Source organism: Callorhinus ursinus, unplaced genomic scaffold, assembly GCF_003265705.2.
Source record: "Callorhinus ursinus isolate GAN/ISIS: 27379988/994484 unplaced genomic scaffold, GSC_fseal_2.0 scaffold54, whole genome shotgun sequence".
NCBI classification, from domain to species: Eukaryota; Metazoa; Chordata; class Mammalia; order Carnivora; family Otariidae; genus Callorhinus; species Callorhinus ursinus.
The window spans coordinates 12,894,348-12,910,262 of record NW_027397116.1 but is presented as its reverse complement, the minus strand read 5'-3'; the positions used below and the strand labels follow the sequence as shown (position 1 = coordinate 12,910,262).

General features: G+C 33.5%; 1 protein-coding gene and 1 pseudogene across 3 annotated transcripts in view; one reads left to right on the top strand and one right to left on the bottom strand.

The window, feature by feature from the left end:
• The window catches only part of BRINP3 (BMP/retinoic acid inducible neural specific 3), a 390,160-nt gene that overhangs the window by 248,060 nt on the left and 126,185 nt on the right, over positions 1 to 15,915 (top strand). For all 3 annotated transcript variants that reach the window (XM_073884043.1, XM_073884044.1, XM_025892239.2), the window contains exons 5-6: positions 7,181 to 7,286; positions 13,044 to 13,280. In XM_073884043.1, the coding sequence (XP_073740144.1) occupies positions 7,181 to 7,286; positions 13,044 to 13,280 (343 nt within the window). The remainder of the gene's footprint in view (positions 1 to 7,180; positions 7,287 to 13,043; positions 13,281 to 15,915) is intronic.
• Positions 9,869 to 10,790, bottom strand: LOC112839306 (small nuclear ribonucleoprotein-associated protein B-like; annotated as a pseudogene).

The following is a 15,915-nucleotide window of genomic DNA, read 5'->3' as shown; positions in this document are numbered from 1 at the left end:
TTGTTCATGAGAATGACCCAAGATATTACACCATTCTAACTGATCTCTACATCAATCTAGACCAGTTAAATTGTTATTTATTGTAACTATATTGCTAGAGAGAGAGAGTGAAAGGGAGAGGAAGAAGGAATTAGATTGATCAAGGCAAGCAGAGCTTTAAAAAGCTTACATATAGAGCTTGGAAAGCCAGGATGAGGTTCAGAATGGGTATTTGATTGATGAGTCAGGAGGTTTCAGACCCAGTTCCAGCTCTAATTTTACTTACATGATACCAAGCTAACTCTATAACCTCCATGGGCTCCAGACAGCTCATTTGTGTAATGAAATGCTGAGGCTGGATGATTTCTAAGACTCCCGATAGCTCTAAAACTTTATATATGCTTGCCCTGCTGCATTTTCTTCAAGAGGTTCTCAGAAAACTTTAATAAATCAACTTAAGTATTCTTTTGTTTTTTCTAACAAAAAATAAGACATTTACCCACCAACTTAGTTTGGAATTATTGAATTCTTACCATGTGTCAAGTACTGTGTGCAATTATGAAAGAGAGTTTATAATTAAATTAGTAAATAATGTAAACAGAGGAGTGTAATTTTATAAATACCATAATAAAACATAAAGAAAACTTTATGGTAAGATAAGGGATCATAATATTAAGATATCTTGAGAGGCATAATCTCCTAATTCTTAGTATATTTATTCCCTCAAACAATTTTCTACCCTTGGGAAATAGTGCTTTTTATTGCTACTCATACATGAGTTTATGAGGAAAAGACTAATTGCTTTTTATAAATAAATGTGAAATAAGGGTGTTTTTTGAATTATACGTACTCAACAAAATAAAAATGAAAATAAGGATGCTTAGTTTGTTCCTAGTGGAAGATTGAGTTATCATGTGTTTACCTTTTAGATTATAGAATAGTCATAAGTGTGGCCTTGAAAGAAAACAACATAAATATAACTTTTTAAGATCGTTAAAAATGAATTGCATTGGATTTTTTAATAACTCTAGGTACAACTTTGTAAATGAGCTACACTGTACTTATCAATATTCTATTGTTTCATATGCATAATCAATGGTGATACAAAATGATTCATAAACTACTTCAATATACTCTAATATAACTTTGAAGTAAATGAATTTTTTTAAAAAAATTAGGAGAAAAGAGCTATAAAAGAGCTGTAAAGTACATGAAAATTTAGCCTATGAATAAAAGATGGTCTTGAACAGCAGTTGCTCCTCGTTTCATGTCTGGTAAACAGAAGTGGGTAAATATGTGATAATAGCAGAGAAAAGTAGTTTTATTTCATTGCTTGAATTTCCAAGATAAATATTTATTAATGTGTCATTAAAAATGACACATTAGGACAAACAAGGATACTGCCATTCTATATTTTTTTCTTATTGCATGATCAATAAATAGTTCATAGATGACAAGTCATTGTAATGGAAAATAAACATATTCTTGTCTTTTTTGTAGTTTAAGAGGTAAAAAAAAAGTCTTCCTATTTATTCCAGATAAAGTTTCCAGGAACATTACAAGCTTTTTTAAAAAATGTGCATTTATAGATTTGCAAGAAGAGATATACTATTCATATGATCATGGATTTTATTGAGTTGTTGATAAACAATAATCGGTTTAGTCAAAATGGTAAACTAATACTCTGTTTCATTTTGAAAAAGTCTAGAGTAATATCAGGTTCAACAGCTGTATATAATGGATGTGTGTGTATAATTTTACAAAGTATATATACATTTTCTTTTACTTTTTTCACTCAACATGGATAAAAATTTTCTCATATAATCATACTTGTTTTGAGAGACTCTTTGTCTTCTGTACTACAGATGAGAAAACGTTTCCTATTTTCACTCTAGTTGTTGTTCTTGCGATTTTTGTGTAATTGAACTGCCTATTTTTTCTAATATCACTATTTCTAGCTTAGTCTTGCTGTGGATTATTCTTACTATATTGTGCTCTAATTGCACGTTGATGTGATCTTGTCCAAAACTTCTGTGTAGTTTTGGGGGCCTGGGTGGCTCCGTCAGTTGAGTGTCTGCCTGGTTCCCTGCTCAGTGGGGAGCTTACTCCTCATTCTCCCTCTCGCTCTGTCTGCTCACGCATGCTTTCTCTCTCTCTCACTCTTTCTCTTAAAAATAAATAAATACATACGTACATACATCATAAATGAAATCTTAAAAAAAAACTTCTACTTAGTTTCATTCACAGGTGAGTTTGACTTAGGATGGCTTAAAATTCAGGCCCCTTTTCTCTATCTACAAAGAAAAGTGTTAACATTCAGCACTGATAACAGAAGAAGTATTATGATCTTGTAACCTTGATTGAGAGGTGGGATATGGGTAATTCCAGTAAGTTTCCAAGAGCTGAGATATTATTGTACCTTTGCTTTTAATAGTAAACATTTACACATACCTTACCTTTGCCTTGAAATAACTACTGTGGGCCAGGCCTGTGGTAAGCACTTTTCATAGATTATCTCATTTTTGTTTCCCAACCACACTAGGCTGTAAGAAAATTTTAGCCATTCCACCCAATGGAACCTTGAAGTTTAAATATGTTCCCCTATAGTAAGCGGTGGAGCTAGGATAGTGACCAGAACACGTTTATTTTAGTCTATTTTCTTCAAAGTATGTAACATTACGATGATTTTGACTGCAAATATTTTAAATATATAATGTCTGAGTGTGAAGATGATGGACTCTTTAATAGTACTATTTTCATTTAGAAATGTGTTATGTTTTTCTGTTTGTTGGCTCTTCTTTTGTCCCACTTGCTTCACTGTTTTAATATTTTAAAAAGTGTTTTTGCTTCAGATAGTTTTTCTTCAAATAGTTCTCGCTGAATTATTTTCATAACTCCAGTGCATTGCTGTGGCATTATATCATCTTTAGAATATGTAAGACTGTAGGGAAATTTGATAGAAAATCATAAAGATTGTTTATTTCCAAGTGAATTATTTGTACCATTTTATTTTCTCTAAATAAACTTGAACCTATACTATCTGTTAATATAATTACTGCAAGGCATCTCTTTGAATTAGGAAGGCTACGCATTTTTCTTTTACACTGTGTAAAATTTTCCAACTGTGAAAATATTAGGCAATAGTTTAATGAAACAATATAGAAACAATATAGGAAAAGTTGAAAGGATCTTTTATTCTCTCTGATATATATTTTTTAAGATTTTATTTATTTATTTGAGAGAGAGAGACAGAGAGAGCATGAGTGGGGAAGAGAGGAGAAGCAGGCTCCCCACTGAGCAGGGAGCCTGACTCGGGGCTCAGTCCCAGGACCCTGGAATCATGACCTGAGCTGAAGGCAGACACTTAACCGACTGGGCCACCCAAGTGCCCCTCCTCTCTGATAAGTCAGTTATAGAAGGAAAGAACACATCTGTTATATTTTGAAGACAAATTTGTCCTTAATAGATCTTGAAGTTTCGATTTTACTTTCTATAGCTGGTTGGGTCCTATCTTCCATGTTTGCGGAATCCACACAGGTCCCTCAGCTTCCCAGGCCCTCAAGCACATGTAATTTTCCTCATGGTGCTCAGACCCAATCATAAACTACAGTAACACCTCAGAAAGGGCATCATTTTGGGATCCTAAAGACTACATTCCCTTGCTTTCAACATCCTCCTTCCAATAGATGAATAAAATAAATAAATAACAATTGGTTTCTCATTTGATACATCAATTCCCAAAACACTGAATGCTGTCAGTACTGAATTCTTGTCAGCCTTATTCATTTTTATGTTTATCTATTGAGTCAGTCTTTATTTCTTACATTATATATGAAAACCTCTATGTCAGATGTTCGTCTACCAGCTGATGAACAAAAGTTCAAGCTGTCTGTGGCACAACTGCATTTTTGGTAGAGTTAACATGTCTATTGAAATGTTTGTACAATAAATTGGCTTTTATTATTTTCTTTTCATTTTTCATTAGTATCGAAAAAACAAAATAAGTGTGGACGTATTTATTAGTGCTGATGCTAGTAAGACATATAGGGGCCTTAAATATAAAGCAATTGAAAATAAGGGGTTTGCATTATTGACTGTGCTAGAGTTTGTGAATTTTTATATTAAATCAGACAATTTTCAGTGAATTCAGTTGCAAATGATAAAGAAAAAATAAAATTATATATAGGACATGATAGATTTTTTTATTGTATATTGTGAAAGGTGCCAGATTAAAGCAATCTGGATAGATAGATAGAGAGAGAGATAGAGAGATAGATTCAAGCCTCTAAATTAATAAGCTCATCATTTAAATTTCCTGCAATTGATTCTCAATAACACAGTAACTTAATATAACTGAAGTCTGTACAGAGATGGACTTACTACTATTTATCCACTTTCAAAGGTTAGAAGATTGCCTTCCATTTTCCCAGACCTCACATGTCAATAAGTGTGTGCCTGAAGCCAATTTTATTTTAAAATTTCCCTTAAAATTACAAATACTGGAGTTTGTTTATATGATTGTGGTGTGTGTCTGTTTGTGTGTATTAGGGGACAATAGTTAGACTACTTGATAGGACAACATGAAGATTTAAATTACCTTAAACCCTAAGTATTTCCTTTGATGCCTTTAATCCTCTTTTTACACTTTTGTTAATAAGCATTTATATTTAAATATCATTTATACACACACACATACATTTAAGTTATATATATCAACATTAGAAATGATTTCCCCTGAACAAAATAAGGGATGGTCAGTATCACCATGAGAGAACAGTGGTAGGGAGTATATACAAAGTTGGTGTAATGTTAGGGGAAAAGTATTGCCTTGCCCCATGATAAACTGCATTCTCAACTGTTGCTATGCACCCATAGTCAATATTCATTATTCTAAACAACTTGTTATTTACAAACTACGATAGAGTTGTCATGATACAAATTACACATTCACTCAGTGCATCTCAGCTGACATATCCATCCTTTTGTCTTTGATTATTACCTATAAGTTTTTGACTCCCACGTTAGTGATCCCATCTTTGACATAAATTCTAAGAAATAGATCGGCAGGGTCACTTGTTCTACTGGATGTTTCCAGTGGAGAATGTTAATTCCTTTAAGAGTCAGAATGCTCAAAGCCAAGCTCTCTTACATGTTCTCCACAGTGGAGCTTAGTTGCAACATATCTTATTGTTATCACTTATGCTAGAAACCTCAGTTGCTTTCCCTCTCTCCATTGTGTATATTTTCAGTGTTTCAGAATCTTACCAGATCTGTTTTTCATAGTCCATCTTCTTCAGATAAATCTTATTGCCACTGCTTCCTTCAGGCCCTTATCATCTAGATAATGGCCTCAATGTCTTCTTTGTTATGATTTCCCTTTAAACTGATTCCTTCTTGGGTGCCTGGGTGGCTCAGTTGGTTAAGCGACAGCCTTCGGCTCAGGTCATGATCCCGGAATCCCGGGATCAAGTCCGGCATCTGGCTCCCTGCTCGGCAGGGAGTCTGCTTCTCCCTCTGACCCTACCCCCTCTTGGGCTCTCTCTCTCACTCTCTCTCTTTCTCAAATAAATAAATAAAATCTTTAAAAAAATAAAAAAAATAAACTGTCTCCTTCTCTTTCTCCTAGTTAATGCCCATGGGCTTATACAAGAACCTAATATGTGATGTGGATACTGTAGTGAACAAAATAGGCAGTATTTCCTGCACTTTGTGGAGCTTGCATTCCAATGAGAAGTGTCAGCAGTAATCATGATAAATGAGTAAATTATACAACATGTTAGAAGCTGATAACTACTGTGGAAAAAGTAGAACAAAGTAAGGAGGAAAAGAAATAATGGTTGAAGGAGGGAAGTATGGGGAGGTATATTCATTTAAAATAGGTTAGTCCAAAGAGTCCTAAGAGAATGACATTTGAACAAAAACCTGGAAGAAGTGAAAAAGTGAGCTCAAAAATATTTTGAGGAAGAGCATTCCAGACACAGGAACAGCACGTCAGAAATCCTGAGGCAGGAAGATAACTAATATGGTCAAGGAAGAGCAAAGAACTAGTGTGCTTGGGGCAGAGTAAACTAGGAGAAGAGGAGAGGGGATGAGTTCAGAGAAGTAAGAGGGATAATTGGATAATGTGACTTTTTTTAGTTCTAGGAAGGGCTCTGGCTTTTACCCTCAGTAAGATGGAAGACCACTGTGGAGTTGTGAATGGTGAAATGAAATTATCTGAATTATTTTTTGCAAAACATTCTAGTTGTTGAGTGGAGAGTATCTTTTTAAAATACAAAGATCACTACAATATTCCCCTGCTTTAAAATATGTTTTTTTTTTAAGTCATACTGAGGATAAACTTCCAGTCTCCCATAATTGACTAAACTCCTCATCTTCTCATATTATACTCCCCAAGACACCCGTTGGAAATATCAGTCCTCAATATGTGACTCCATACGTAAGTGCTAAAACTGAGCACTACAAACTAGTTTATAAAAATGGAGAAAAATACAAGTGAAAGTCATTAAGGAATACTTTGTGTGGATGTTTGAAAATGTGCTTCATCTTGAGGATAGATAAAATCAATTAGTCAAATAGGAGCAAAGAGGGATGAAGATGGAGGATGGTGTATGGAAGATGTTGTATGAGCAAAGGCATAGGATTAAGCGTGTCCAGCTGGACAGGAATTTATGCCTGCTGGGGAGAAATGCAGCAGATGGAAGCCAAGCGGAAGCGTTTGGACTTTGGTGGCACCATGTAAGACAGGAAAACTATAGATTTTTAAGGAGAATAAGATAATAAAATCCATTTTTAGACAGAAGCCTGACAGATAGGTCTGATTTATTGAGGAAAAATGAACAAACAAAAAACAATTGTCATATGAGTCAAAACTTGCTCTCTATCTGAAGGAGCATGGCCTTGTCATATTTTGGGTAAAATCAATGACCTTAGGTGAGTGATGCTTTTGACCAAAGAGGGCTTCTGTTATTTTCTGAAAAGATTTATGCCTGGCCAAAGGGAAGAAAATGGAATTGAAGAAAAAGGGAGTTATTTGTCTTCTCTGTGCTTAGGGGTGTGTACTGTTGGTATGTATCAGATCCTAGGCCTTTCAGTGATGTTTACCATCAGACATATAATATCAGTGTGTGACAACTACATTGAGCCAAAAGAACATGGTAAACTCTGATTTATATAATAAAGTTGATGTTTTGTCTGTCAGGTAACAGAAACACGGACTGGTCCTCTTGGCTGCAGTAACTATGACAACCTAGATTCTGTCAGTTCTGTTCTGGTTCAGAGTCCTGAGAATAAGATTCAGTTGCAAGGTATGTGGCTAAAACTTCATTAATTCTCTATCAGTCTGGATAACAATTATCCAGTTGTGATTTCTTTTTTCTTCTTCTTCATCTTGTTGTTTTTCTTGTTGTAAACAAGCTGTATATGCAGTACTAGGCTATTAAAATTCTCATAAAAGACTGACTTCCTAATTTTTAACTGATACTAACATTCTAGACCGTATAAAGGAAATGTCAAAATTCACTTTACTTCTTAAAATCGGTAATCTATAGTAATTGAAAATGTATCGTGATAATATTTTTACTTCCGTAGAGTAATCATTTTCTCAATATGTAGCAGTTTTTTCATTGGCCTGTCTGGGTTTTGACGTTTTCCTGAGATTCTAGTAAAAGTTGTAACCATACTTTTGTACACAGTAGCATGAACTGCTGACATTTTAAATATAACCTAATATGATAGCTAGAACTGCGTTTATCCTCTGATAGAAACATATTTGAGAATATATTAACAAAATATTTATATTCCCATTATAAAGACGGATTATGTGATAATGGCAATAATTTATCTTTTTTTCTATTCCTATATTTTGTTAGATAGTTCAATAGAGGATTTTTAAATAACTTGCAACAGATATATACTGCCCCCAAATAGGTTATTGGTGTGTGTACTTACTTATTCATATAGGTACGAAAGGTTATGAATACACGTTTAAACATGTACTAGTTGAAGGAGTTCAGAAAAATCTTTGAGGACACATTGTCTAAGCTAAGGTGACTGATCAAAGGGATAATTTTGTTATTCTTTTCTAGTCTACCGTTTCTCTTGTCTACCTTTTTTAATTGTGTAAGTTAGAGCTGCATTTACATTATTCGGTTTTACATAAGAATGTTTAAAAGTTCCAGAAATTCTGACATTTTACCTCAACTTTTCGATTTTGAAAAATGTAAAAGCTCTGGGTTATTTAAATTTATGATAAATAATAAATCTCATCTATTTTGAATTGTATACAAATCACAAAGGAAGTACTTAAAAATTTAAAGTTTAAATGCCATCTAATTTCTCATTATCAATCTTAGATTTAAAGTTATTGAAATATTGTTTCTAATTTAAACAAATGCATTCTACCAATATTACTTGTAATTCTCTATTACTTACTCCTTTTTAAATGTATGGATCAACTTGCCCTCAGAATATTAAGATTCATCAAAAAGGATAAAGAATCTTTATATCAAAAAGATGCTTATTTAATTGATTTATTAAAATTTTTTAACATGATTTTTTAATTTTTACTGTTTGTGAAGCACTGTGCTTAGTTTTCAGAATATTATATTATAAAAACAAAGCTCAATCTCCTATATATCTTGAAAAAAACTAACATAGGAATAAGTGAAGCAACACTTTTCTTTTGAATAATTATTGTGTCTATTTTTTTCAATTTATGTAAGTAACGCAGATATCTGCACGTCTATTTTTTTCTCTTTTTCTATTTTCTAGGCTTATATTTTCAATTGTCTATTACAATTTTATTTATATACCTGTGGTACAAAGACCTTTCCAAAGATAATCTCAGGAAATCAATATCAGACTCCTCAACTTCCCATGTGTTCTTTCTTAAACTTCATCTATATATATAATAGTCTAAGTATTTATGTTGAGTCACGTTTTCAACCCCACCTTTAATAGCAGCCCTTCTCCACTTAAAAAGAAAAATGCAAAGCATTAGATTCTGGATCAATGTTACCATGATACATGAAGGGTATAAAAGATTTTAGGTCACTGTATGTGGCAATTGGAAACATTGGTGTCTCAAAGTAGAATTTCATCAGAGCAAAGAAAGCATCAATACGAATTATTAAAAGTAAAAACATTAAGCAAGAAATTCAGAACAAAACTCCTTGATTTAACTATATTAGAATTAACATTCAGAAATGAGATGTCAAAGAGATGCACATAGTATGTTCATTCTGACTTAAATAAATGAAATCAAATGTATTCTGGCAGTGAGTAAGCTAGATTCGCCTGTTTCTTTGAACTTGAGATCTGTTTTGCCAACCAGATTACAAATAAACAGTTCAAAAATTGAAAAAGGTGTATCTACAACTCCAAATTATTGATGACATATGTAATATATATGAAAAAAGTAACTTTTAAGGAAGTATTAGAAAATATGTTTTGAGATTAATAATATTCCAATGTTTTCAACCCTTTATGAATTTAACATATCAAACAAGGTACTTCTGAGTGAAAAGGTAAAGGAGTAATGAAAAGTCATTTATTGAGTCTTGGTAATAACTTTTTGGTAAAAGTTCCAGAAACTGAGATGTGAATGATTCATATGATTAAGTAACAAATACTTTTCCAAATCCAGTTCGTTCCTAATGTTTTATTTCAAAAAAATTGACAAACGACTGGTTTATTATCAAATAGATTTAACGTAATTGTTAATGATAGGTCACTATGTATTTTTGCTTATAATAAAAACAGAATGATATTGCTTCATAAAACTCTTTTGTTTCCTATTTTGTTTCTCTATTGATGTATTGGAACAAATTTTCTTTTCTTTTCCTTTTTTGATATTCTTAATAGTTTATTATAAACTAGTTTCACAGGCCACAAGGAAGGAAAGGGACTATGTACAGCCTTACGGGATACAGGCAAGGAGCTGAGGAGGGCCAAGATGAGTCTAGGGCCTTGGTGGGTGCATTCCTGGGGGAGGGGACCCTGAAGGGGAAACCAGACAATCCCGTGAGAAACCAAGAACAAGGGCATAACAAACAAACAGGTCTGTGGTAACATGACCCTGGGGAATCAGGCTCTCGCTTTTGTGGAGCTGCTTTCATAACTCTGTGGCCAAGGGTCAAAGAAGGCTAGCATCCCCCAGGGAGGGAGCCGCATCCTGAAGGGAGCATGTGCATTGGAGTTCCTCATCCAGTGGTGATCCCCAATGGGGGACGCATGGGAGGCTTCCTGCCAGGTGCTGGGCCCATCATGCCTGGAATGGGTGAGCCTTGGCCCATAGATGGCAGAGGATCCCCAACTGGCTAGTTGTATATTGGGTTGGGGTCCCTGAAATCCTAGCTATGGAAGTATTTGCAGTGACTGCAACAGTGCCTCTTCCTTGCGGGGTTATCACCTGTTGCAATAGCCCAACCCCCCCCCCCGGGGGGGACTGGCCCAGAGAGTCCTACAGGAGCCTGGGGCATTGGAACACCAGCTGGGAATCCTCAGCCAGCAGTTCTGCCGATCCCTGGGCCCCTGGCAGCTAGCAAGTGACACTGGGGCAATGTCATTATCTTTGGGAGGAGGTTTCTCTACTGTCATTGAGACCAGGTCCTACCCCCGAAGTAGCCCCAGACCCCCGCCTCGGTTCTCTTCTCTTTCTGCTTATTTTGAGTTCTTTGGCTTGAACTCATTACAGTCCCAGAGTTTCAAATTCATATGCTTGTGAAAGACTTGAAGTTGCCAGGGAAGATAGGGCTGTGCTGCAGGATGCCCCTCATCCTGTAATCCAGGTGCTGCAGCATCTTGCTGCTCTGGCCAGGATTAGACTTTGTTGGTAAATAAAGAAATATAATATTTTTAGTTTAAAATAGAAATATTTTTAATGCAACAGATCACATACTCTTGGTCTATTTAGTAGATGATGAACATTTTAGGTGGCCACTTTATCATGTCCAAGGGAGTCCTTAGATTCTCACACTATTTTAGGTAGTACAAAGAGCAAAGCAGCATTGAAGAGCACAGGTCAGCTGGCCATTTTCACTTTGTTGTTTGTCTTGCTAGAACATAAATTTCTGTGATGCAAATTACAATTTTCTTGATATCTCATCAATTTTATAAATTTCTTATGCATTTATTCCCCAAATATTGCTTTTTTCCTTCTTACCTCTTATTCTGAGGTTCCATTAAATATATTTTTAGACCTTTCAGTCATGACCTGTATATATTTTATACTGTCTTCTGTATTTTATATTCTTTTGCTATCTTTTACTATTCTGTGTTCAATATTTTTTCTGACATATTCGTTTGCTTATTATCTCTTCAGCTTTTTCTAACCTGCTATTAAATCCATCGATTATTTCTTAACTCCAATTTGTATATTTTTATTTGTGCAATTTCCATTAGATTATCATTTATGATTTACTGTGCCCTTCATCAAATGCTTCCTTTCATTGCACATCCTAGGCTCAGAACTCAGCTTCCCTAAGCATTGTCTCAGCACCAAGCAGACCTTCTGTAATTACATTCCTATTGGTATTTTTACTCTGTTGTTCTTGTACATTAAAAAAAAAAAATCCCTAAGAGAGCTTCCAGTTACTCTGACTTATCTACCAAGGCAATGGATGTTATCTCTCTAAGTATCAATATTGTTCATGTTACTGGTCTGGTTAAAAAATTACAAGGTTTTGAGTGGTCTGTCTCCAGACAAAAAGAAACCTTGTTATTTTTAGTGTGATTTTACGGAATGCTAGTTTTCTTTTTTTAGGGATCGGTAGTTATATAGATAGATATAGAGATAAACATAATTGTAAATATTAAGTTTTGTAATAAATAGCAATTAGGTATTCGCCAAATTTTTCCTTCTATGCTTTTTTTTTTTACTGATCACTTTGAACATTTAAGCTATTTTATTAAATTTTCCTATGTAAAAAGAAATGCTGAAATTGGAATTATATTTTCTTGAAATATCATAATATATGTGAAACCAGTAGAGAAAACTAAATATTAATCATATAGCCCTATCTTCATTTTTTAATTTTTTCTTAAGAGACATCAACATTACTAAATTTGCATATAAAGTGATGAATCCTATCTCTAGGGCTGTCTTAAAATATGGCCAAGACATGACCTGTGAAACAACTGAAATCAATCCATCTGCTTCATTGTAGTCAGTCTTAGTGATCACTCCTGAACAAGAGAGTCATAAAAGTTATGTATTGTTAATGACATGAGGTAAGCATTACCATCAGCATCTGTAACACTCTTACCAATGCCACAACATATTGTATTATGATATCTATGTAAATGTGGGCTGACAGTTTGAAAGTAAAATGAAAATATTGAAAACTATTTGAAATCAAGTGGTGGGAAATAAATGCATGTCTCTTTTTAAAAGTTTAGGAAGGTAGGCTCAGTCTACATTATGTAAAAATAACCAAATATTCTAAACAAGGGAAACAGCCAAAGAGAAAGACAAATACCATATGATTTCACTCATATGTGGAATTTATAAAACAAAACAAATGAGCAAAGGGGAAAAAAAAGAGAGAGACAAACCAAGAAACAGACACTTAATTATAGAGGACAAACTGATGGTTACAAGAGGGGTTGTGGGTGAAACAGGTGATGGGGATTAAAAAGTGCACTTTTCCTGATGTGTCCTGGGTGGTGTATCGAATTGTTGACTCAATATATTGCACACCTGAAACTTATATAACACTGTACGCTAACTGGAAAACTTAAAATAAATAAATAAATAAATAAATAAATAAATAATAGTGAGCAATTAAGTAAATTTTTTAAAAATCAGTTAATCTGAGGGTTTAAACAGCTCTATAAATTCTGGGATTGAACAGTGCATAGAGTCATCATATGTTGAAAAGAATTACAAATGTTTGCAATTTTGTAGGCTTAAATAATTTTATTTTGGCTTAGATAATTTTCTATTGATAGTTTTCAATCCATAACTTATATATTAAATTATTAGCCCTTATTGAATATTTTAAATGTGTTATGCTTTTTTTTTTTAAGTATGTGCTTTTTTGTTTGTTTGTTTGTTCTTTAAGGGCTACAAGTCCTCCTTCCAGACTATCTTCAGGAACGTTTTGTACAAGCAGCATTGAGCTACATTGCTTGCAATTCCGAGGGAGAGTTTATCTGCAAGGACAATGATTGCTGGTGTCAGTGTGGTCCCAAATTTCCAGAATGCAACTGCCCCTCCATGGACATTCAAGCCATGGAAGAGAATCTTCTTCGAATAACTGAAACCTGGAAAGCCTACAACATTGAGTTTGAGGAATCAGGTAAGACAACTTTTAATGTAACATTTAAACTTTGCCAAAATAAATACTATATTGAAATGACTACTTTATCCTTTTGCAAGAGAACATGATTACATAATTGGAAAGCCTTTTATTTAATTTATTATTATTATTCTTTCAAATAGACATCCATATCACTTCTATTACCACTGATTCAGTATTTTTACTGAAAGCACATATGGTGATTTTTGTATTAATATGCATTATCGTCACTAGAACCTCACCTGCTCTTGAGCTGATGTATTAGTCATTTAAGAAAGAAAGCCTTTGCCTTTCTCAATATAAGAACTTATCACCTGATTTCTCTGATATCTCTCTAGACTTTTCTAGTGGTCCCTGAGTTTCATTTGTGAGGAAAAATGCAGAGAGCATTTGTTCTATACCATGAATCTCATGAATGTGCAACTTCACTTAACTACTGATTTTTTTAATCAAATTTAGATCAATTTTGATTTATGTTTGTGGGTTTTGGTTTTTGTTATTTCTGAATTTTTATAGTACCTATACACATTTTCAATATTGTTTCTTACTGATTGCATAACCTATAATAGCTTTCATTTTATAAAACATTGAATTTTAATAAAAGATTAAGGATATCTCAACATAAAATTAAAAATACTGATAAAAATACATATAATAACACATGAGTAAAAATAATTAAAATCCTTAGAGTGTGGTGAGTATAATTATGTAGTATTTAGTCAAAAGTGTTAGAGTGACTTTCAAGTGGGCAAAAAAGGTTTAACTGCCAAGAGGTCAGACTTATATGCTTGGGTATTATAATTCTTCTGGTGATTAATTTAACCAAACATACTTAAAAAGTAACAACAAAATTCAACCTCCATTCATGATAAAAACCCTTAACAAATTAGACACCGAAGGGACATATCTCAACACAATAAAGACCATATATGACAGTCCGCAGCTAACATCAGATAAGAAACAACATGATTGTTTTAAAACAAAACATCATTGTTTTTCAGAGTAGAACCACCAAATTATAAAATAAAAGGATAGGTAAATAGATATAGGAAAGATTAATGAATTTATGATTTCTTAACATATATTTTGATCAAAATAGTGCATAATAAATAATGCTTTTCAATTTTAGTGATATTTCTATTTATATAAACAGGAAAAACTAGAATCAAAGATCCTTATCCCCTTGAAATTGTTGGAAAACCTAATGAATTTCTTTTCCTATTATATATATATATATACATATATATATATATATTTTAAGTTTTTATTGAAATTCCACTTAGTTAGCATACAGTGTAATATTAGTTTCAGGTATACAATATAGTCATTCAGCACTTCCATAAAACACCTTGTATATATACCACATCTTTATCCATTCATGAGTTGATGGACACTTGGGCTGTTTCATTGTCTTGACTATTGTGGATAATGCTGCTATAAACATTGGTGTGCATGCATCCCTTTGAATTAGTATTTTTGTATTCTTTGGGTAAATAGCTAGTAGTGCAATTGCTGGGTCATAGGGTAGTTCTATTTTTAACTTTTTGAGGAAACTCCATACTGTTTTTCAGAGTGGTTGCACCAGTTTTCATTCCCATCAACAGTGCAAAAGGCATCGAAATCAGCAAAGGAGAAGTAAAACTTTCACTATTTGCAGATGATATGATACTCTTTTTAGCAAAACTAAAAGACTCCACCAAAAAACTGCTAGAACTGTTAAACAAATTCAGTAAAGTCACAGGATACAAAATCAATCTACAGAAATCGGTCGCATTTTTATACACCAATAATGAAGCAGCAGAAAGAGAAATTAAGGAATAAATCCCATTTACCAATTACACAAAAAACAATAATATATCTAGGAATAAACCAAATGAATTTCTAATCTCAAATTTATCTTTCTAGTTTTCCCAATAGAATACTCAGATCATGTGTGAGACATCTATCTTGTTCTATTCATGTAAACCATCTGATGTTTAAAAATAAGTATGAAATACAGCACTTTTAGATAAATTATAATATATAGTAGTTTTCCCAGGGTTAAATTTAAAAAAAAAAACAAACTGGGGCACCTGGGTGGCTAGGCAGTTAAGCATCCAACTCTTGATTTCGGCTCAGGACTTGATCTCAGATTCATGAGATAGAGCCCTGCGCTGGCTCCACACTTACTAGGAAGTTTGCTTGAAGATTATCTTCCTCTGCCCCTCCCCCCCAAATAAATAAATAAATCTTTTTTAAAAATAAAAAAAATAAAAATAAAAACCAAACAACTCCTATCTCATAGCACAGTGTAAGATAGGTTAGACCAGGAAATCCTCTGAGTTTCTCTGTATTTGTGGAATTCACACTGGAATGCTACCCTTTTTATTTTTCCTTGAAAAGTGTGTTAAAATAAAAATCATCAAATGAGCATTTGGATTTTGTTTCCAGGTAGAATAGTATATTGAAGTAGGGCAGCACTTCCATTGAGAGTAACTAGAAAACTGAATAATTTTTTAAATTGTATCTTCAAAGACATAACAGATCGCAAAAGCAGCAAAACTAAATGGAAAAAGTTTCCTGGCAGGAGGTATAAGCTGGGGATTCATATTTTTCTTTCCCTCCTTATTTCTTTCTCCCTCTTTCTTTCTTTCTT